General features: G+C 39.5%; 1 protein-coding gene across 3 annotated transcripts in view; it reads left to right on the top strand.

Annotated features, from left to right (window-relative positions):
* Nucleotides 1–23658, top strand: part of SEC24D (SEC24 homolog D, COPII coat complex component) — a 41969-nt gene that overhangs the window by 7847 nt on the left and 10464 nt on the right. For all 3 annotated transcript variants that reach the window (XM_015624034.2, XM_033513854.1, XM_033513855.1), the window contains exons 6-11: nt 403–524; nt 3225–3336; nt 4666–4793; nt 18276–18414; nt 19573–19688; nt 21993–22117. In XM_015624034.2, the coding sequence (XP_015479520.1) occupies nt 403–524; nt 3225–3336; nt 4666–4793; nt 18276–18414; nt 19573–19688; nt 21993–22117 (742 nt within the window). The remainder of the gene's footprint in view (nt 1–402; nt 525–3224; nt 3337–4665; nt 4794–18275; nt 18415–19572; nt 19689–21992; nt 22118–23658) is intronic.

Here is a 23658-nt window from a genome sequence, read left to right as displayed (position 1 = left end):
GCAGCTTTCCAAAATGTGTTGCTATAGCAATAATGGATTGTAACTGAATACAAAAAGCCAGCTAATGATATCAGTTTGCATTGACTGATGTTATTGAACAGATTCAGACTGATGTAATGACCTGGAGTGAGGAGCTGCAGTAATCTCTACTAACCATCCTACTTGACACAAGCCTGAAAACTTTGGAGGAAAAATTTGTCACATCTAGTGTTGTTCTTACTTTTTAAAAACACAAACTAAAGCCAAACTGAGCCACAGAAATACATTTATTTTAGTTGCTGAAAACAGAGGGGAAGGAGGCGTTGCACTTAGCTGAGTAAGAATTGCATGGCAGACGTTGATGCTAAGCATTCATAATGGAACTTAAATACTTGAAATGAATTGTCATTTGTAACTCTCCAGCAAACTATGGTCCTCAGATGGCAGCACCTCAGCTGTCGTATCCTGGTGCTTTTCCCAGTGGTCCAGCACAGCTCGCAGGCCCACCACAGAAGAAGCTTGATCCTGATTCTATTCCAAGCCCAGTAAGTAACATGGCTCTAGTTTTTTATAAATACAACTTTCTGCTGCATTTAAGATAAAGGAATGACAGTGCTAATGTTGTGTTCATTTTAGCTGGTGAGGTTTTTCATAACATACATTGGCACTTCCATGGCTTGGTTCTCAACATATATTCTAGTTCTTGCAGTTTCTAATTATTGCAATTTTGTACTCTTGTGGTGTCAGTTTTGGATCAATTAGTGCATGAAATTAGTTTGAGTACTGAAGATGCTTTTTAACTTTATCTAGCATGGGACACTCATACATGAGTATGTCCCAAATACTGTACAGGGAATAGTTCACTGGGAATTCTTGACAGGATTATTAGTGAGACAGTGACCAGTACTGAAGAACTGCTTGTGTTCACTGCAGCTTATCGCCTTTCCTTTTCACTCTGAAAAGTTTGAAGGCTTGAACTTAGTAACATACCTCCTCAGAGTAGGATTTGTACCCAGTACAGGTACAGGAACTCTGGAAGTGCAGTCCTGGCAATGCTGAGAAGCTGAGAAACTCTCAAAAGCCACTTTGCCTTTTGATTTCAAGAGTTTCTCAGGCAACTAGAATTATTTGTCTGAGCCATCCTTCCAGTTGTTGCAGCCTTGTAAAGATGTCAGTAGCCTGGAATATACCTGATGGTTAAGCTTTATGCAGGCTGAAGAGGCTCAGCTGTTGAACATGCACTGCTGGGACAGTGTCTGTTCTTAGGATGGTCCTAGAGAAAACAAGGTTATGATTGCATCCATCTTGCTGAAATGAAGTAGTCTAATTGGTATGCAAAGAAAGGGCTGGTCAGGCACAGGCAGCATTTAACTTTACTGGAAACAGCTGATGGAAATAAAAAGCAACAGTGTGCTAAACTCACAGAGAAAGTGCTCTGCTGCCCACACTTAGAGAGGTTCTGGCAATTATCTGAACAGGTCAGAAGGTCCTCAGAGAGTCAGAATTCTTGAAGCATCTTCAACCTAGAACTACTTTTAAAAAAATGTTTTCATCACCACATAGCAGGCTAGTCTGGGTGAAGGAATCTTACACTTGTTGCTGAGGCAGGTTTGCTGTACAGGAAAAACATTTTGCAAAAGCCTCACACTGTCTAGTATGAAACAGTCTTGCTTCTTAAAGCAAGGGTATCCTTTTGTCCTTCTAGAAAAGATTTCTTTTACCCAGTGATGAATTTGATGCAAACCCCCCTGTAAGTTTGGGAAAGCACTTGTTGATAATCCCTTAGGTGTTAATGTAACAACTGCAATTGCCTCGTTAAAAGCAATTTTTAACTGGAAAGCATTGTGTAAAAAAACCCTTGAATCAAGTGTCTTAAAAATAACAAATGCCCCTAAGTCAATCATTCCTGATGTTTCAGTGCAATGCTTTTTACATTAGAGGGATAAAATGATCTTGTCTAATTTAAAAAAAGGGGCAAGGGGAGAAGGAGGTCTGGCATGAAAACATGGGCTGATGTCTTGTTTCAATTATGCACACAGCATAAACAGCCTTGACTACAAGAGCCATGTTAAAATAGGTTAAAAGGTTTGTTTAAGCCTTGCAGAGAGGATCAGAACGAATGTTTAAAAGAAACATGATCTGGGTTAATGTCTGTGAAGGACAAAAAGCTAATTCAGAATGAGGAATAAGTATGACCGTGTGTGTTTTTGTTGTTATATTTACATTATATAATTATAGTAGTGTTGCCAGATAAATTTACTTCTTATCTGTAGCCATTGTTGATTTATATTTCTCATACATATGTTAGAGGTTGATATGTACCCTGACAACATCTATGAAAACTCGCATCTGGACTTTGTCACCAATTATTTCCAAGAACAATGATATATTTAGGTCAGTTAGCTGCAGAATACCGTGGCACATTGATCCTTTGCAGAGCTGAGTCTCAGAGCGCTTTGCTTTCTTCAGCCAGTGGACCTTTTTAGAGCAAAACCTTTTTCCTTCTAATGCCAGAGTTAGCTATAAGTATACAAGCCAAGGAGGCAGGGAAAAGTAATCAAGCAGAAGATCTAACAAGCTCTCTGAGGAATGTCTTGTATATTTAAATTGCAGTACAAAAAACTTTATTGATAAAAAAAAAAGGTACAGGCCCCGGACTGTTTTCAGTGTGTTAGGAAATACCTCTGGGACATTGATCAGTAGACTCCATGCAACTAATTTAGTTTTTCTTCTCTGTTTGCTTTCCAACAGAGGCTTCTGAAGTTCCCTAGCTATTATTAGAAGTTCATGTGCAGTGTAAAGACACAGTTCCATGAGGTACCAGCGGCAGTGGCAAAGCCAGTTTCAGAAATTCCCTGTCTTGTTCCTCTTGCCTCCCACAGCTGTTTGGCTGCACTCTAAACCAGGTTGCTGAGGGAAGAGGAGGAATGATGGTATCCTCTCAGTGACTTGATTTCTGGTGTGGAACAAAATACTGCTTTGTATGACTTTAGTTATATCCTGGAAAGTGTCAGACATAAACCTGATGAGTGAGGGATCTTGCAGAAGTAACAGGGAGCAGTGTATGGGAAAGGAATTTGGGCAGCAAAGTCAGCTGCATGAACATTTCATTCACATTATATTGTAAATTGTTATAAACTAGGCTTCAACCGGAGTCTTACTTAGTGTAGATCTTAGCCTGTTCATGAGGGTAGCTGAATGCATGACTTTGCTTCCTCATACTGTTCTTGCTTCTTATTCACCAGATTCAAGTAATTGAGAACGATAAGGCTGCCAGGGGAGGGCAGGTCTATGCCACAAACACAAGAGGACAGGTTCCTCCCCTCGTCACCACCAACTGTGTGATCCAGGACCAAGGTAGGTGTCCTTGTTACTGCTTTGGGAGTCTTTCTAGGGGAAATTGAATATAATTAATTAAAACAAAGACTGAATTCCCAAATTTGTCATCTGAAAATGATGGTATTTGCTCTAAATTGGACAGGAAATTGCAGACTTCCTTTGAACAGAAAAAAAAAATGGGTGGAGGAGGGAAGCGGGAGTTGAATTTTTACACCTTGGCTTAACACCTTCTCTACTCTTCCTGCCCTTTCAAAGAATATGAGTAGTTGAGACAGCTTTCCTTTTTAACTTAAAATTTTTGAAGGTGTTACATTTCAAGTTGAAAATCCTTTTTGGGTTATTCTGGAAGTTTAAAAGATGGACATTAGAAGAAGCAGTTAAGACTAGACTAGCACTGTATCTTTTAAGATATTCATTTCTATTCAAATGATAGGGCAGTGTGCAAGCTGTCTAGTTGATGTAGGCTAGCCAAAGGAGAAATTTATCTGCCTTTGCTTCTGCCTGGAGCCTGGAAGTACAGTCTTCCACATGCTGCTCTTGACAGCAGGCTCAAAATTTTAATACAGGTTAAACTGATGGTATTATTCAGCCCAGCAGTAATTTATCAATGCTGAGATAAACTATATAAAATGTACTAAGTGTATAAAAAAAACACACCAAGATTTTTTGGCATTGTCTGAGAATGGGATAATGCTGTTCTGATGATCCAAGAAATTCCTTGCAAGAAACTGAGCAGAGCTGCAGTTTGTTGGTTACAAGGAGAGCATCAGGAAGCTGATTCCTGAGCTCCTTTCAGTGCTCTTGTCTGCAGCACTCAGTAATTTCTCTTGGAGGGACCTGAGCTGAGTATCCTCTTGGAGATGTGGTGGTGACTTCTGCACCCTGTATTTTGCAATACAGGTGAGCATGGTGATGTTAAGGTAAAGAATGTTTTCTGAATCAGAGCTAGCTCATTAGAGCAGTCTTAACAGTAGGGATCAGTCTGCCTCTTTCCTTTATGTACAGTGTTGGTGTGTCCACTGGGATATCATCCATATTTTCTTCCAGGATCCTAGATCTGGGCTGTTTCAAAGTAATCTCTACTGAGATTCTTCTTGCAAGTAATTGTTGGCTTATTCTTGTTACGTTTGAATCTCTGCTTTAAACTCAGGGAGAAAAGATTTAACCAGAGGGAGGAGCAGTGGGCTGGGATATAAAGGGAAAGATGGGCAGAAGCCTGCATGGGAGGAAAAGCAAGCACGTATTTAGTGCAGCACTTGTTGCTTTGTGTTGTGATTTTCCTGCTCTGTGCTGGGGAGGGCAGGTTCCTTCTGCCAAACTTTGATGGTGCTCTGTTGTGTTTTGCAGGCCACGCCAGCCCCCGTTACATCCGCTGTACGACCTACTGCTTCCCAGTGACCTCAGACATGGCCAAGCAGGCCCGCATCCCCCTGGCAGCTGTCATCCAGCCCTTCGCTGCTGTTCCACCAAACGAGGTAGGGCGTTCTGAGTATCGCTCCTCTGGGCTTCTGGCTCCTAATTACTGCAGACTTGTTCTTCTGTGATTGGGTTAGCAGGGATGGATGGTGTTTTATCTCGGGCTGAAGACTGAGGTGTGCTTGGGTCATGGTGTAACTGCAAAGGACAAAAGTTGTCATTTGGAAAAGGAACAGGAGTGATGACTCCCCTGGATTTCTGGTGTTTTCCCAAGTGCCTCTAGTTAATGCCAGCTTTGTCAGTTGCTTACTCTGCTGGATCTCTGTAGTTTTAGGCAAAAGTATTAAAAGAGGATGACCACAAACTGTATGAAGTTAATTTTAATATGTGGAGAGTTAGATTTGAAAAAAGACATTCTTCCACTGAGGTCTTTACAAAATAATTTAATTACACAACAGACCAAGACGATAAGTGGGTTTTCTACATGGATGAGCTGAGTCACAGAAAGAAGACAAATGTAACCAACCATTTTTGGCTGTCGTTTGAAGGCGCTAACCTTTGCTGACATAACCATCTCTAGTGACCCTCCATATTCAAAACATATCCCTAGTTCTTCTGCAGATTTTTTTGCAGTATTCTCTGCTTTTAAAACAAGTACCCAGGTTTCCTGGCACCCCCAGAGGATTGTATCAGTGGCAGGGATAAATCCATTTTTTCAAGTGCAGCATTTAGCTATATCATCTGAGGGATTATCTTGCTTGGTCTTCATCTGCTGTGTCCTCCATTGCTTCTAAATTCTTCAGCTTCTAAATTCTGCGAGGTCTGCAGAATGCATTTCCTTTTCATGTCCTACATTGATTTACTCCAGAGTGCTGTGTCATGGGAAAGAAGCAGGGATTTCATCAAAGTTGTAGTATGTGATTGTGTCTTCAAAAACTCCTCATAAACTGTCCACAGAGGAAAGCCTAATTAAAATTGCTAAGACATTCAGTGCTTGGTTTTGCAGTCTTATTTTTCTTGAACTTTGTTTTATTGCTTATAAATTCTTAGTATATATTTTTTTTAAATATATGTTGGAAAAAAGCAGATGTTGCTCTTTATCAGGATGGATAACTTCCAACCCAGCAGACCCCTGTAGTTTGAAATGAGAGTATTGTTTTAGCAGAGTAGATTGTAGTTATCTTTTCTGTGGTCCGCAGGGAAACAGGATGTATTGCTGATGGCTCTGCAGATACAGAGTCTCACCATTTGTCTGCTAGACAGCAACTTCGGGTTTCCTTCCAGTTCTTGAGGGAAATGTGCACAGTTGGCTTGTTGCCCCCCTGCATTTTCTCCTGGATGAAACTCCTGCTATTGCTTCTCCACCCCTTCACTTTATCAGCCAACCTTTGCTCTTTACCACCCTTGATCCCAGTTTCTGTGCCCAGGTGGCACTTCCAAAATCCACTTTCACGTTGGCATCTGTGCATCTTGCACTCAGAGTTTGCCTCTAGTCCTTTATGTTTCCCACACATGGCTTCCTTGTCTCTAGCATTGTGTTTGGACAGGGTGATCAATGAGTTGCTAAAATCTAAATCTCCTCTACATAAATTTGCAGTATGTCCAAACATTTGGGTTCGGCCAAGTTCAGGGGGGTTTTCCTGGGGTTGGCAAGAAGATGTTCTTGGTGACCCACCCGTTGTGAAGTGTTTGCACTCTCGAGCTGTTGGAAAGGTCAGTGGGGCTCATTAATCTGTAAAGAGCAATGTGTTTTTCTCTAGCCTCTCTTTTGGAGAAGCCTGAAAAATGACTTTCAAAATTGGCAAAAGCCCAGCGTGGAAAATTTTAGTCAGAACAATTATAGCTTGGTAAAATTGTAAGAACTAAGGAGATAGTGTTAGAGTGGGAAGAGCTGGGCAGTCTTAGCTGAGGCAGTTTTTCCATGGCTTGCCTGTGCCCTTTGTCTTCACTTCTGCTGCCAAAATAAGATCATACTCTTAAGATTTCCTAATAAAAATGGTCTTCCATATGGGATTTATAGGTCCTTTAATTTTGAAAAGCCACTTAATTTGAAAGAACTGGGCTTTTTATAGAGGTAAAATACATTCAGGGGCTTATATGTGTTTCTGAACTTCCTAGTATGGTGTGTTCTGCCTGAAAGTGGTGACTGCAAGGCACAGCAAGTTCTTTGTTTCAGAATAGCCACTCAATTTTAGAGACAGTGCCTTTTAACAGTGTCTACAGGTGATGCTCATCACCTGCTATTGGGTTATTAAAGTGAAAATCTGTCTAATTTCTCTATTTCTTGATAAACAGCATGTTATCCATAATAACTGCAGAAAAAATTAGCTAAGAAAGAAGAGAAATAGCTGAATTTTCTGGCAGTGGCAGAATTAGGTATGTATAGAAAGGGAGAGCCCAGTTGTAGAGACTACTCTTTCTTAATTGAACACAGTCACCCTGTGGGTGGATGAATTGGAAATGTAATGGATATATTTTTTTTAGAAAATAAACTTTCATTTGCCTTCATGGGGGCAGTAACTCAACTGGAAATTGAGTTCTGGGTATTTGCTTCCTTTGACTGAGGATACAAGAAGAGATGGAGATAAAAGATTCTGGAAGCTTTCAACTATAAGGTTTAGATCTGGTGACTTCACAGTGTTCTCACTTCAGAGAAACTTCTTTTCAGCTGGAAAGTTTTCCAAAGGGGAAAAGGTAATTTGGGATTTCAGAAAGTCCGAAAGGCAGATTTAAGTTCATTATTCACTGTGGGTTCTTTTTGGCCAAGTGGAATGTCTACACGGAGGGGACTGTTGTCCTGCCTCCAAAAGTGAAGTGGGAATATTAACAGGCAAAGTCAGGTTTAATTTTTTTTTAAAATTTATTTTATCTAACATTTGAGAAAAAGTTGTCAGGAACAAAAAATTGTCAAAAAATTGAACAGGGATGTCTTTTGAAGAGGTTTACACCAGATATCTCCATTTCTAGTAAAGAATAGGATATGAATTACCTCTGTAGGAGAAAATAAGAATGGAAATTGAAATCATAACACTGGTAGATAAGGATGGTAAATAAAAGGATCTCATGCATGTCTTTGAATGAGTGGAATGTGTTTCAAGTGAACCCCCAAACAAACAGGGTTTGCCCCTTCAGTGAGAAAGAAAAAAATGAAAAATGTATCCTGGTAAAGCTGCACAATGAAAGTGTTGTAGAGAAGCCAGAATTAAAATTGAGCTAGTAGCTGATCACACTGAGGAGAAGGTCACAAATGAGGCTTTACTTCAGAAATGTTAAATTACACGAGAGCAAATTAAAGGCATAAGTGGAGACCAGTGGGTGAAGACGGTTTTAGGGTTGTGTTTGATACCCCAGGGACAGGTGAGGCAGCAGCACTTGGCTTGCAGGCACTGAGACTCAGAAGGGCAAGTGAAAGGGATTTAGTCAGAAAAGCCCTCAAGCTACAAGTCAGTGGGGGAAAATCCATGGAGGGCACACAGTCTTTTAGAGCTTGCTACAAAAAACCTGCAGCCAATCTAGAAAATCATAAACCAGTGAACTTTGCCTGTGCACTGCTTATCATTGGAAACAAAGGCTGTCAAAACATTCATGCCTTCCCTCCTCTGCCAATGTCTTAAATGCACTACAAATTTCACAATTTTATCTTTCCAGGTCTGTATTTATTATTTCTCAAACATAACAGTTCATTTCCACGCTCCTGATTTGGATGATCTATGGAAAGTATTTGTTTGTTATAGATGGAGAGTACAGTATCATTGTTTGACAGAACTTATTTTTAGTCCACCAGTGCTTTAGCAACAGTCTGTAAAAATAAACGAGCTCTCAGAGTTATCATGCTAGACCAAGCCCTACATGAATTTGTTTTGGAGATGGATTAATGTTTCCAGAGCCTAAATAAACCATGTGATCTTGATTTAGCATTAATGCTACTTGCTATCAAAAGTTAAAGTTAGTTAAAAGAGTATTTCATGTTGTAAAATCCAATATAAACAATTCTAATAGTCATCTCTATCTTTATATATTTAAATATCTAAATTGCTACCTTCTTTGCTCCTTAGTAGTTTTGTGTCATTGTTCTCTACCGTGTTCTTTCCAATTTATTTAAATTTTTTGGTTTTTAGAGCTATCTATTGGTGGGAATCTAATATTTTGCTTCCATTTTCTCCTCAGTTCATTAACTAGTTAAGAGAATGGAATTGATTCTCAGAAATGCAGGTGTTCACGAGCTAAAAACCATTTTACCTTTTCAGAATAGTGAAATTTGATGAGGCCCAGTGTGGCTGAGCTGTTTGGAAAGCTGTGATTTTTACAGCAATGATAGTACAGGTTCCTAGCTGGAGATATAAGGTTGGCAGCAGCTAAAAATCAAGTGAGGTGGATAACTAAAAACGTGATCCAATGTTGCCGGTGGAGTTTTTGTTTTAGGGAAGTCCTCATGCTCCTCCAATCTGCTTTGGACTCCGTGGGGACCCAGGTTCTGTTGTCCCTGATTTACAGCTAGTGAGCAGGGCAGACAGGCTGTGGCTGTAGTTTGAAGCTGATGTTTTGATAGACACACACATGCATTAGCACTTCTGTGCTTGTGCAGAGCTTTGATTTGAGGAGAATGAAGAATGTTTAGTCTGCAAGATGAAATTATTCCGACTGAACATCCTGCTGAGAGCTCCTTTGTATTAGGAATGCATTAATAGGCTGGCTATGAAGAGAGGTGCTTGCTAATAATACCTAGCCACTGTAAAAAGCCATCATTTGGGTTTTACCCTTTCATTTCTGACTTTTATTTGGTTACTTTTTCACAAGAGGCTGTTACTGCATAAAGCTTGGCTAATTTAAGAGCTTTTAACAAGGGATTCTGTTGAAGGGTTCTTCCCTCAAAAGGGTTACATTATATCAACTAGGTCATGCTTATCTGCATGCTGGCTGACTTGACAGAAATCAGGACATCTCTCTGTCATGGCATCCCTCCACAAGAGCAGAGTTGGACAGTAAAATTGTCCATAATGCTAGCATTATCTTAAATGCTTTTAAGGAAATTGTTGAAGAACAGGTTCTGTAAGAGCTGCTGTTGACACTTCTGTCCTGCTGTCTGTATGGATTATTTTGTGTTCTTGTGTCTGGATGTCCAAAATCTAGCAGGGAATGATTTTGTCAACATCTTTGAGTTGTTGTGTTTGTTTTAAAACGTGGTGGGAGTAGAAGCCCTGTATATGTGATGTTCCTTAATACATGTCGCTGTATAGTGTGCTGGTGTGAGCCTAAACATACATTTTCCAGGCTTTAAAATAAAACCATTTCCAGTGCATCCTTGTTGGTGCTCTCATTTAGGAGAGAACTAAGACTTTGGGCTCGTAGTTTTGAGTCTGCTTGGAGCAAAGCAATCTTTGTTGCTCTGTCAAAGCGGTTTTATTTTAATTTTTTTTAGCTAATTAGTGGCAGGTTAATGTTTGGGGGTTTTGCTAAGCTCCTCTGAGGTGCCATACTCTGCCATTCACGGTGTGGAGAGCCCAGAACTCCCAAGCATCTGCAGGTGCTTCACCCAGAAAGTGTCACACCACTCTGGAGGTCAGTGCCTGTAAGCTTGGTTTCACAATGCCTAATTTAGAGGTGCATAAATCCTGTTTTAGATGAGGCTTTCTTTATGGAGTATGCCCTGTGCTAGTCTGCACTTGGTAGTAAATCATTTGGAATTGGATTGCTTCCCAAGACTTCATCATCAAGGAGAAAGTTTTTTGTTAGCCTGAACTTTGTTAGCCTTAACTGCACTCTGTAAATAGAATGAGCATTCAGAGGCAGGTTTAGCAATGGCTTTTGCAGCAGAGCTGCTTCTAACTGAAGCAAATTTTCTCATTTACTTTCTTCTGTTGTTTGGTTTTTAGTGTACATTGAAAAATAGTCCTAAAATGTACCCTTTATTTTAAAATACTTCTGTTGGTATGTTGGTCCCTGCACCACTGTTATTATGGTAAGGATGTAATTCTGATAGAGATGAAAACAGTGATTTGAAAATATGACATTTATATAATCTTATATTGTAATCAGAGTTCCTGACTGATTTTATACAAATTTGAAACTAAGACGGAGAAAAAGCCTTTGTGAGGATGTTGTAATTAGTTTCTGCTAAGTCAGAGACTAATTACAACATTCTGACTGTCCTTCAGAATTGTAATGGCAGAAGAAAAATTTAATGTAAGCAAGAGCACATATAAAAGGGAAATAAAAAGTAATAGTTAAATTCGTTTAATTGACTGGCCAGTAATATTGATCATTTGTTTAGCTAACAAAAATGACACTCAAGTTAAAAATCACTTGGGCTATTGATCTGTCACTTGAAAATTTCAGAGAGTCAGAACACACTGGTGTTGAGTAAGTTCCAGAGCAAAGGTTTGCATTTTGCTTTTTAAACTGGAGTTCTTCTTGCATATTTTATTTATCTATGCATATTATGCAATGTTGTATTTTGGATGCCACCATGTGAAGTGTGTTATTACATGGAAGCTGTGTGCATGCTAAGTAGAGACACAGATCATCTCCTCAGCAGAGGAGGTCTGTGTCCTTCACAGGATTGCTTTCCTCATGTCATGGTCTAAGCCCAGGCAGTTCACTCCCCCACCAGTGGGATCAGGGAGAGAATGGGAAGAGAAAAAGCTGGAACACTTATGCCTTGAGACAAAGATTAATAGGGAAAGCAAAAGCCACACATGCCAATAAATCAAATCAAGGAATTAGTTCACACTTCCCATGGGCACCCAGGTGTTCAGCCATCCCCAGGAGAGCAGGGCCCCAACACAATAGTGGTACCTTGGGAAGACAAACATCATCACTGCAAGTGTCCCCATTCCTTGTTCTTCCCCCCATTTTACATACTCACCATGAGGCCGTAGGTCTGGGGTATCCCTGTGCTCAGTTGGGGTCAGTTCCTCAGTCTCCTCCCAGTGTGGAAGGCTGGAAAGGCCTTGGCCCTGGGTGAGCCCTGCTCAGCAAGGACAGAAACATCTCTGTGTTATCATCCTTGTGCTCAGCACATATCCAAAACACAGCCCCATTCCAGGCACTGTGAGGAAAACTAACTGTACCCCAGGCCAAAGCTGCACACTGCCATATCTCAGTTCCACACAGCTGTGACATTCAGCTGTGCTAATAAAAGAGAGGAGGGTGGTTGTATGTCACATACAAATATTATTAATGTTTGAAGGTTCTGGGGTCTGCTTGGAGCATCCCAGCTATTGTAGCAGCAAAAGTATTCATGAAAGAGAGACTCAGATTGGGAACATTGTGACCTGATGTGGTATTTGTGAAGTAACAGTTAGTTTTGCTATTGACCTTCAAAACTACCATCCTAGAAAGGACTTGACTTTTATAAAGGGCATGAAACTCATCCTGAATGTCCTTGCTACAGAGGTGAAGCTGTTCAGTGCTGCTTTTTGTTCACATAGCAAAAATTCTCCTTGTACTTTCTTAGTTCTCCTGTGGCAATTGGCTAGCTCTAGCTGGCTTGGGAATGCAGCATGATGCTTTAACTATGCCCAGTTCTTAGTGATTTCAAATTAATTAGCCTTGGAGGTATGTTCACTAATAAATATTGTCCAGGAAAGGCTGCACATAAGCAGAATGATTCTTTCCATCTCTAATTAAAATACTCATAAACATTTCTATGCTTTTTTTTTTCTAATTAAAGTTTCTTTCTTTGATATACTTGGCTGTGCAAAAGTAGGAACCCGATGGTTCCTGTTGTGAAAGTTCTCAGGCATGCAAACATGAGTAGTCAATTTAAAAAGTCAGAGTCATGCCATCTAACAAAAGAGAAGCAGCTCTGAGGTTTTGAGGAGGGAAACCTTCCACTGGTTGGATTTTCATGCATGATCAGCAATTGCTTTTCTCTCTTATGCTAATAAAATACATTATGGATATGGACACACATCTGCCTGTCCACCTATATATATGTGTGTATAAAAAGGAAAAATTCACAACGTCTAATTGGTCCCTAAAGTTACTGATAGTCCAGCAGACCAAAATGGATCTGAAATCCAACGTGGGGTTTGGCTTTTTGTTGCTGTGAGGATGTGAATAACATTGTTCTGATACAGAATTTCATCTAGGTAAGTGTTGCTTCAGAGGTCACTTATAGCACATTTAGATTCATGTATAAACTGAAATAGTTGTTCTCTAAACCTAGAGCTGCATGTTCCATGAGCACTTTGGAGTGTTGCTTTATTGCCTCTCCTAAGGATATAGAAACGGACACAGCTTTGTTTGCATTAAACGGTCTTGGACTTTTTAAAACAGAATTGATGTGCCAAGTAATCCATTATCTTTGTATTTTACAGGCTGTGCCTGTGTTTTAAGCTGGTGTTGGGTTCATCATTTATTTAGCTATCTTAAAAAAAAACCTGAAAGGATGAACTTACCTTGATAAATCATACAGCACCATACAGTAAGAGACTGGGCCTGTCTAGAAATCAGTATTCAATGCCTAGCTTCAGTCTGATATTTTGAAGATCCTTTAGAACTCTCCTGCAGTGATTTGCAGAAAAACAGAAATCATACCTGAATGTGAGGTGTCTTTAAGAGTTCCATTTGGTTTTGTAAAGTAAGCCAGAGAGAGATCATATCACTGGAAATCCAACTCCAATTTTAATATGAAAGTCTTATGACCAGTAAATCTAATCCCTTTTAATTACTACTTACCATTTCTGTAGAGAACTTTTTGAACCTTTCCTGATTTACTTTTCCGTGGTTTTACAGCTAGTGTAACAGTCTTGCCTAAGAGTTTCAGACAAGGACTGCAGTGCTGTTCCACCTGTGATACTGATGAGGTGGGAAGTGGAGCTGTGGATCGGTACAGCCCTGAACCTCAGCCCTGGCATGTGCTTATCACCCTCAGGGGTGCTAACAGCAGGAACAGTGCTGTCCTAGGGCAGTCTTGTCTGGCCCTTGTTCTTCCCTTGGGTTTGTGCCTCTGCAGCAGCTCCCACTCCTGCTGGATTGTGTGGGCTGGGCTGAGGCAGGTCTGGTCTGAGACCTGATGGGTTTCAAGTGCTAACATTGTGGAAGTGTGTTGTGCAGCACCATTCCTCGATTAGCCAATTTCACGCTCCTGCTTCTATCATCACTTAATCCTGGCTGCTGGCCTTGCCTGGAGATACAGCCTGTCCTGCATCCGCAGAGCAGTCAGCACTGCAAAGCTGAGAGGTGCTGCATTGCACTGCCCTCTTAACACTTGGCACTCCCACCCTGGGATCACGAGCAGCAAAACTGGGGGTGCCTCTCTCGAGCATGGATAATGAACTTTTTCCCTTTTTTTTCCTTTCCTTCTCTCACCTGTATGATACAGAAGCCCTAAAGAAGTAAGCTAACTAATTTTGGTATTTTTCTTACATCATTACATTACATCATTACGTTTTTTTCATCATTATTACATGTATTTTCCCCGTCCTCAAACTTCTGTGAATCCTCACGTTGAATAGAGTGTAGTCTGTATTTACGCTCTTGACGCTTCCAACTCTGTTCAGTTAATTACAATATTCCCTTTAAAAAGGGAATGCTGAGTAAGGATTTCAGGGATAGGCTGAGGTATGATACACAGAAGCTGATAAATAGTTTTCTGGTTTTTTTCCTACACACTGGATCATATCCCGCGTGCAGTGTCCCCTTGAAATTCAGCTCCCATGCCATGGTGTGTTTTGCACTGCTGTGTATGCAGAGGAGTGTGCAGCCTGGGTCTGGAGGGGCTTTGAGCAAGGAGGTTTGAACATGTTTTTGGCATTTTTATGTGGTCTGTGAAAACCAGGCTAGGGCCAGGAGACCCTGCATCACGTGGGTGATGTTAGAGCCTTTCTGTGAAATCACTAGAAAAGAAGTGTGGTATGGAAAACAGCTGAACCTGCTGTGAATCTTGTGGAGGAGATAGTCCAAATTGGCTTGAGTCATCAGCTGAGGAAGCTGAGCATGTTCAACATCTGAAAACCAAGAGTAGGCAAAATAACTCCTGCCTTCAGAGGGAATGGCTTCTGATAAAAGACAGTGGGAACATCGCAAAGGGAAATGCTTTCTTGACGTTTTAATGTGACTCAGTAAAGCAACTCAGAACCAAGGGATTATTTGTAGACTGGTTAATCTTTCTCAAAAGCAATCTATGATGATAGAATAAAAGAAAACAAACCCCTTCAGCAGTGCTAGGAAACAGAGACACTTTGCTTCATGACCTAGTTATTTTTTTCCAAAAACACCAGTGTTATATTTCAGAATTCTCTTTGATTATCCAGTGGAGTTTTTTGTCATCTTTTTACTGTACTAATTAAACACAACATTTTCCTGGGGCAGCGGTGCCACGCTTGGACAAAGGCTTCCCCTTTGTTCATTAGAAAGTTATGTTGTGTGGCATATCTTGAAATTCTCATAGGAATATTTTAGTGACTAGATTTGCATCAATGTAACTGTTAGTAACAGCTCTAGGAGCACTGCTTACACTGTAAGGTTGTGATGTAGACACTGATCTGTTTATTTTGTTGTCTGAGAAATGGCTCATTTTCTTCACTATCTCTATGTGCCTCTCTTGTTTTCCAGAGGATCTCTCACTTAGGATTTCTCTCTTTACAATGTTTTCCCAGAGATGTACCATGATGATCTGGAGCTTTAGCACAGTCCTTACTCCTACACTTAAAATTTGCAGCTGTGGTCCAGATCCTGCAATATGAATATGGTGATAGCTTGCAGGCATCACCCTCAGGAGCGTGTCAGGACTACATTTTTATAGCAAGCAATAGAAATTCAGCTTTCTCAGACTTTAAAGTGCAGGTTACAGTCCCTTTGGAAATTTTTATGGATGTGTTTTATCTTGGAGCTATGCCACCAATGTCTGTATGTTGCTTTCTGATACTTTTCTGACTCCTGAGAGATGGTCTTGTTGAAATATTTCCAAAATAAAACTCTTCTTACTGCAGCTATATTTGGGGTTAAGTTATGGTTTATCAGATCAACTCTCAGGGCTTGCACTTGAGTGGGGCCTCAGGGTTCCAGAGAAATTAAAGTTTGTGCAGATCCCTTGCAGCATTTTCCATCTCCCGCCCAGTCCTCCTTTGCTTTAACCTAAAATTACAATGTTGTTCCTCCCAGCAAAACTGATTCTTTCTGAGACTAGAGAGAAAGAAACTGCTGATACTTTGTGAGTAGAAAGGCAAAAGAAACAGGAGTATTGCATTTGCTTAAAAACAAAACCAAACCCCCAAGATTAAAAAACTCTTTCTTAATTTTACCCCATTCTCTGCTGCTATGAGAGTTTGCCACTGATTTCACTGGGAACATAAAGAGATCTCTCTGCTTTTTCTTTTGGTGTACAGTGACATCTACAGAGAGTAGAGCACACCAAACAAGACTTTCCCATTCAGTAACACTTTATTTTTTTATTTTTTTTTTTACTGTTCTGCTTTTATGTGTCCTTAATTTAAACTCAAGATTTTTTACATGCAGTTTTATTTACATTTGTACATTCCCACAGAAATCTACTTTTTTTAAAACGTTATTTAACCCTGACAAAAATTACTTTGATGTTTGGAAGTGCAATAGCAGTTGACACACAGAGATGGAAATTCCTTTCTCTTGGTGGGGTGGTGGGATGTCTGGTTCTACAGTGCAGTGCACTGAAGGATTGCAGCTTTTTGGGGATGAAACTTCTTTCACAGCTGTGTTGTTCACATCAAGACGTGGGTTTTTGATGCTTGGTTTGAGTTCTTATTCTGAAGTTATCAAGCAGATAGCTTTTTCTTTAAATGTGTTAATTATTGTTGTAATGTTTTCAAGTGTTAAAGAAAACACTAAAATGTAAATTCCATTTATTTTCTAAAAATTCCAGTTAATAAATCTGTAAGGAGACAACTGGGGCTGCTTTCAAAATTTTTCTTTGTTAGGCAGACTCCTTAATTCTGTCACAGACATTTTTGGTTGGCTTATTTCATGGGTTTATTTATTTTCCCCCTTAATTTTTTTGTCTTCAAGAAGGTAATTTATTACATGTGTGTAAGAATGTAAATACTTGGTCTGAACTTCATGGCTTTTATTTTTTAATTGTTCTTGTTTATGTCTTTTATGTAAAGGTGTTAATTTTGATGTATCAAAACATTTTGGGGAGTATTTTTTCTTGAATGTTAAATGTATCAAAGCAAGGTTGAGAGTTACTGTATCAATGTGTATAAATGCATCCGGAGTTGGTTTAGTTTTGTTTTTTATCCCCTAGGAGGTCAGATGTTATGATAATATTAACTGCAAACCAGGTCCAGGTCTCATTAAACTAATACAGCAGAATGATAATCAGAAAATTGCCAAGTAATGAACAAAACCCAGAACTTTTAAACCTTATTAAGCCATTGTGGCTGATGAGCAAGTTTGATGGCCAAGGCTTTCATGTCTGAAAAATGACCCTGATATTTGCCAGCTGGCATTATTGGTTAATTTGGGTTAAACTCAATTTGCGTAAAGGAAAGAACACAAAGTAAAAGAATATCTCAGTGAAGCAGGAGGGAGCACTTTAAACCCATGAAGTAAAAATCTATTTGTATGTAGAAATATAATAGATTAAGTACACCCATTCCTTAAGAAGAAACAGAATAATTGTATAAAAAAAGAATGTGCTGGTGTGATGTGTTAGCATTGAAAGGCATTGCCAGCATTTTCCTTCTTGTAGGGATCTGCTGTGTCCAAACTCTGGACATTTTTTAAATCCTACTTCTTGAGATTTTTAGCTGGGGATGAAGGGAGTAAGAAAATAAAAATAAAAATTAGTGTTTCACAAATAATTGAGCAAACTTCCATTTCTGTTGTGGTTGCAAGTATGACTTTTCTAACGCTAAGAATAATCACAGGAATCTTTCAATTGCTGCAGTTTTTTATGGAAAGAGGCATCTGGAAAATGTCTTCCCTTAGCTGTGGGTTTTGGCAGGGGCTGTAAGCAAGCGTGGTCAGTGTAATTAAACTGACAAGTGCTTGAGGTACTGTACTTGTTTGCTGCATGTACTTTCCTTCAATAAATATTAGTATTTCTCCTAAATCTCCCCCTCTGGCTGGTGACCCTGACATCATTTAAACTGGAGTGTAGCATGTAACAAGGCAGCATGGGAGGCAGCATTTAGGACAAAATATTAAGGGCTTTCTCAGCAAATACCCTTTTGCAATTGCCAAGCAGCAGTAGATTTCTTTAGGAAAAGCTCTATCTGGCAGAGAAGCCAAAAGACCTGACTCCAGCAGATTTTTCTTAGTGAGCTGTAAAAACTACCCTCTGCTGGAGAGAATCAGCCCGGAGCCCTAAACTTCCAATACTTGCAAAACATTGTGGGGTTTTGGTCAGAATCCTTATTCTTTTCCTGATAAACATCAGAATATAGCCCATGAACTTGTGAATTTAGCCCCTGAGGGGATCTTTGGGGCTCTACAGTTTTTGTGTGAGTGCTGAACAATAAATGATCTCTTAATCAGGTGGTCTCTAACGAGTTAAATCTGAGTTAACTCTTTGTAGCTCTCCTTGGTTTCATGTTGACATTGCTCTCTCTCTACAGACACCTCTTTATCTTGTAAACCATGGGGAGACCGGCCCCATCCGGTGCAACCGCTGCAAAGCTTACATGTGTCCCTTCATGCAGTTCATTGAAGGTGGCAGGAGGTACCAGTGTGGATTTTGTAACTGTATAAATGATGGTGAGTGATGTTTCTCTAATCTGGGATTCATATCAATTCCATAAGATTAAAAAGAAGCTATTCCTAAAATTAGTTTCTTGACTCGCTGGTTTAATAAAAAATAGTTTAGGGAGATGTAGTAACTAGGCTTATTTCACAAATGAAAAAAAAATCAATTCCCAGGAATAGTAGAGGGAAACATTTGCTCAGTACAGTTTAAAAAAAAAATATACAAAAAATAATGCTCACTCATGAAGTCCATTCTGGTATGATCAAAACTTTATTTTAAATTTTTTTTGCAACATAGGATACAGAACTGCTTGTTATTAATTTTGTGCTGAAATAAAACATTAATTTCTTTATGAAATGAAAATTTACAGCAAGAAGCAAATATTTAGACCCATGTTAGCTTCATCCTGTGCATGACTGTGGGTGCAATGGTTAAATAAGCTATTAATCTTACTGTGACAAGTGTTGGTTTTCACAGAAGATACCATGCCATATTTGTTCAAGTGTGCTGCATGTGACTCATAACTGTTTTGTGCTCTTGGCGAAATCCCAAATCTTTGCCAGAACTAGCCTTTCTAGACATTTGTATCAAGCTGGATTTCCTCAGCTGGATCACAGGGGTATGGTGCTTTCCCTAATACAGTCATCTTTTCAACTCTGAAACGTGAACCTTGTCAGACTGGGTCCAACTGCTTTGCTGCCTGGAGCTCTAATGTTTGTGCAGGCATAGCAGATAATAAATTTCATCGTTTGTTAACAATTTCAGCTCACATAAAGGGAAATTTAGATGCACTGGGAACACTTGAAAAAAGACATTTAAGTTGCAGCATCGTTTTAAATCATCCTGCTATTACTACAGTATCTTAGTCAGAAAGCACTTAGGGAAAAAAAAACCCCTTTGATAAGGACTAAAAATGGCTAAGAAACTAGGTTGATATTCCCCCCACTCACACACACATGCATTTTTGCAGGCAAATATGTGAAAAATAAACATTCTGAATATGTATTCATTGAGGAACCATAAGAGTGACTCTGCATAAATTGTTGATACAAACCCACTCGATTTCTTAGTGCTTTGGAGTATATTGCATCTGCTGAAAGAATTTGTTGTGTTATTTCTCTGTTTCCCCAATGATAAATGATTTCTGCTGTTCTTGTGTTGGCTTGTAGTCCCCCAGTTCTTCTTTCAACACCTGGACCACATGGGCCGAAGGATAGACCACTATGAGAGGCCTGAGCTGTCCCTGGGGTCTTACGAGTACGTGGCTACCTCGGATTATTGCCGAGTGAGTATTGCTGGTGTGCAAACCAATGCACAGTGTTATGGCAAGACAAACAAGCTCCTCAGAGTAAATGCACTTGTAAGCTGCATATCAGTTTCCAGGAACATTCTGGGAAATATGGATAGGTGTGGAGAGTACAAGGTTTCTGTTCTTTTGGGCTGTGGAATGTACAACCAGATTCATGGATCACCAGTCTAAGTGAGACATGTGTTTGGTCCTACCCAGCATGTTGCATGGTCAGGGGATTTCTTTGAAATTCTGGTGTCTTGTAGCATTTTAGATGTGTCTTCTACTCATTTGGAAGACAGATACATGCCTAAATTGCCTTCCTAGTACCCAAAACCTCAGCGAGGGAATTTGACCTTGTTATCTTAGTAACAAGGAGTCTTCATAGTATTCTGACCAATAAGTTACAGTGGAATTGGTTCTCTCTTCTAATATCAACTCATTGAAGAACTCAATCCAGAGCCCACTCATGTTACTCTAAATATTTGTAGTTGGTTTTATTACAGAACTGTATTTGATACTTCTGAAAGCATAAATTACTTAATCTTTTCAAAATTCAGTTCATTTTACAAAACTGCAAGTGTGACTTCATCTGACTGCAGTAGAGATGTATTTTTCTGTTCTTGCTGGCATCAGGCAGAATTTTCTTCGAGTGGAGCTGAGGCCATGATAAGGTTAGAAAAAGCAACTGGGTCCTACAAAATCTTGAAGTACCTACCAGTATCTTCCTTCAGACCATCAAAATTGTTGCTGGTATGAGGAAAATGAAAAGGTTTGGTTCTGCTTGCTCACTAGAGCGCTGCTCCAAAATCCAGTGAGGTCTCTGAGATAACCCGTAAGATTTGACTGAAACATGGGTTAAACCCCAAAGCAGGAGAGATTGTGATGAGATGTTGCAGAAATACAGTGTGGGACACTCAGTGTACATCCAGTGAAGCTCCATCAAACTCTGAAGCCTCAACTTCTGCCACTTAAATGAGGGAGTTTCCTTGACCAGTCATCCAGTCTGGTTTGCCTGTTTGCTACAAAGATTCATCCTCAGACTTACTGTAATGTTACAAAAAAGAAATCTTTTACAAAATAACACTCTGCTCTGGAAATGCTAAGTCATTAAAGATAGCATTATTTTGTAATTCACTTTTCATTTGGCTCCAAGTTGCAGAGGTTCCCTTCTTTTTATAAATCCAGTTCAAGACCAGAAAGAACTGAGAAGTCATTTCCTTTTGTGCTTATCAAATGACAAGGATGAACAGCTACAAAAAATGTTAACAAATCCCAGCTGGTTTGCATTATTGCACTCCTGCTAAGCGGATGTGGTGAGAGCACAAGTCCTTGTTTCTGCCATATATTTGTCAGAACTTAGGCAGAGATTCTTTCTTAATGCTGATCTGATACAGGAGTTTAGAAGTAGTTTTTGGTGTAGTTTCTTAAAACAAGAATCCAAGTGCAGTAAACAGAACAGCTTTGAAAAATACTGCCTGGTTTTAGTTTGCTGGAATTAATCCTGATTTGCATGAGTCAGATGAGACATTATTGGGAGATCAAGGGTATAATGTTCAGTTTAGTTTAAAGTTTGCCAGGGACTAAGGATAAGTCATAACTAAAAGGTTAGATTAATTTTTCTTAACTGGAATTTTTCTAGGGTTTAGTTTAACAAGTGTAATTTGTTTAAGAGGTCAGAACTATACAAAGGAAGTGAAACTCTAATGAGAAAGCTGTCCTGAATTTGACACCAAATAATGACTACTACTCATTTAATAGGAATTAAGAAAACTCATTTTAGGAAGGTGATGTTTACTCTTGCTCTGATCATTTTGTATTAACTTACTAGGTACATCTCTTGGCATTACTTTTGTGTTTTTAAACAAAAAAGTTTACTTTTTTTAACTTACTTACAGAAACTTGTGTCAGCAATGTATACACAATTTGTGTGCCACTTACACTGTGGGTAAGAGGATACTCCCAAAGGAAAGCAGGGGTACAGAAAAAAGCCAAAATGCAAATTCATTTCAAGATTTGTATTCCAGCAGAAAAGTTTGTTCTTCATCTTATCTAATGAACTGTTACCCTTTAGATATTTTATTCCACTAGAATGCTGTTTTCCAGCGATAATGTTTTATTCCAGGGCTGGACTTTACCCAATACATGACAGCTCTCTGCAGTAGTTACTATTTACAGTTCACAGCATTTTATTCAAACAGCTGAACACTGTATTTGTATTGCCTTATGGTACCACCTCTAAATTTTTTCCCCCTAGCAGGACACTCTAATTTTCCCTGTGGATTTCTTTTTTCTGTGTAGGACAAGAAGCCTCCTAATCCACCGGCTTTTATCTTCATGATTGATGTTTCATACAGAAACATAAAGAGTGGCCTAGTGAAACTCATATGTGATGAACTGAAGACTCTGCTAGATAAACTTCCAAGGTAAAGAGACATTAGTGTGCTTGGCTTAAGTCACTACACTGCACTTCTCATGCAGCTTTGCATGTTGAAAGGCTATGGAAAATGTCAGAATTTCCAGTACAGGAGTTTTTTGAGTGATAGTGACCAAATGTTCATTTTTAACACTGCTGGCAATTCTTACATTTGGGTGTCTGGGTTTACTGTAAGAACAGAAAGAATCTGCCATCCTGCTGCACATGGAGCTTGCATTCTTTTCCTTTCTTGCAGTGAACTCTAGTGGTGTTATCAGCTCAGTCACAGCTCACAGCTTCCACTTCACTTGCTGCAGTTGTGTTACTGCAGTCCTGCTTTTCTCATTGAGTTAAACAGGGAAATACCTAAACCAGAATACTCAGGAGCAGCCAGTCTCTCTCAAGCCATAGTGCTTTGTATCTTCAGCTCTTACTGTTAATTTGCACAACTTTTAAAGCTTCTTGCTGCGCTGTGATACTTCTCTGTCCTGGTTTGTATCTGAGAGAACAGGTCTTGGTGGGCAACAACCATTTTCTGAAATGGAGCACATGTGCTTTGTGAGCGTGAAACACGCAACAGTAGTGTTACTACTGGTCAATATTAGTGTATTGTTTTATTGTATTAGTGTAGTTTTCAACAGCGTTTAAATAACACAGACATGTAGGGAAATGAGAGCAGTGGAAGACTGAAAAATGAAGTAGACAAGATGTTTCTTTCCTGCATGTAAAAGTATATTTAAAAAAATATATCCAAAAAGAAAATGCTTTCTAAATAACAGTGCTTGCAGAGGGAGAACAGACCTAAGAAATGGAGAGAGCAGTGTGAGGAAGGGTGGGAGATGACATCCTTGGGACAATCTGGGATATGTTAAATATCTTTTTTCTTATGGCCTTCTGGAATCCCTCTGCCAGAAAGAAATTCCAGTCCAGGGTGGGGGTTAATTTATCAGATGCCCATGTAAGGCCATCTCTCAAGTAGTTTCTCACTGAAGATTAAACTGGAGACAAGTGTTTGATATTATCCTGAACATATCTCAGAGTTTTCCATCAGGATTGGTCATGACTCTGAAGAAAATAAGAGGCGTAAGTGGAGTAACAAAAATCATTTGTCAGTTTGGAAATTTGAATAGGGCAAGTAGAGGAGGAATGTATGCAAGTATATCCATATCACAAAAGAGACATATTCATCCTTCTCACCAGCACTCTGTGAGATTTCTTGTGAAATAAAAGATGACAAACTTAAGGCATTCCACCAAAATCTGTGGTGAAAATTTTATTGTGTTGCTTGGACACAGAGGTTACTTGTGTGCTCGTTTTCTGTTGCTGCACAAAGACACCTGCAGAAATATTCTGCTGTTCCCACACAAGGGAAAAGCCCTCTGCAGGGAATTCACCCTGAGCTTGTATCTTTGAGAGGAGGGACTTGGGTTAAAGAACTAAAGAAATCTGTGCAGAAGAAGAATTGCTAAAATTTTAGAGTAGATGTTTTCAAACCTATGTTCCAAACAAGGAGCCCCTCCCTGACTGTATTTTGAAAAATACTGAGAAATG

The sequence above is a fragment of the Parus major genome, chromosome 4, assembly GCF_001522545.3.
Source record: "Parus major isolate Abel chromosome 4, Parus_major1.1, whole genome shotgun sequence".
NCBI classification, from domain to species: domain Eukaryota; kingdom Metazoa; phylum Chordata; class Aves; order Passeriformes; family Paridae; genus Parus; species Parus major.
The sequence above is the reverse complement of the archived record's forward strand: the minus strand, read 5'-3'. Positions and strand labels throughout refer to the sequence as shown.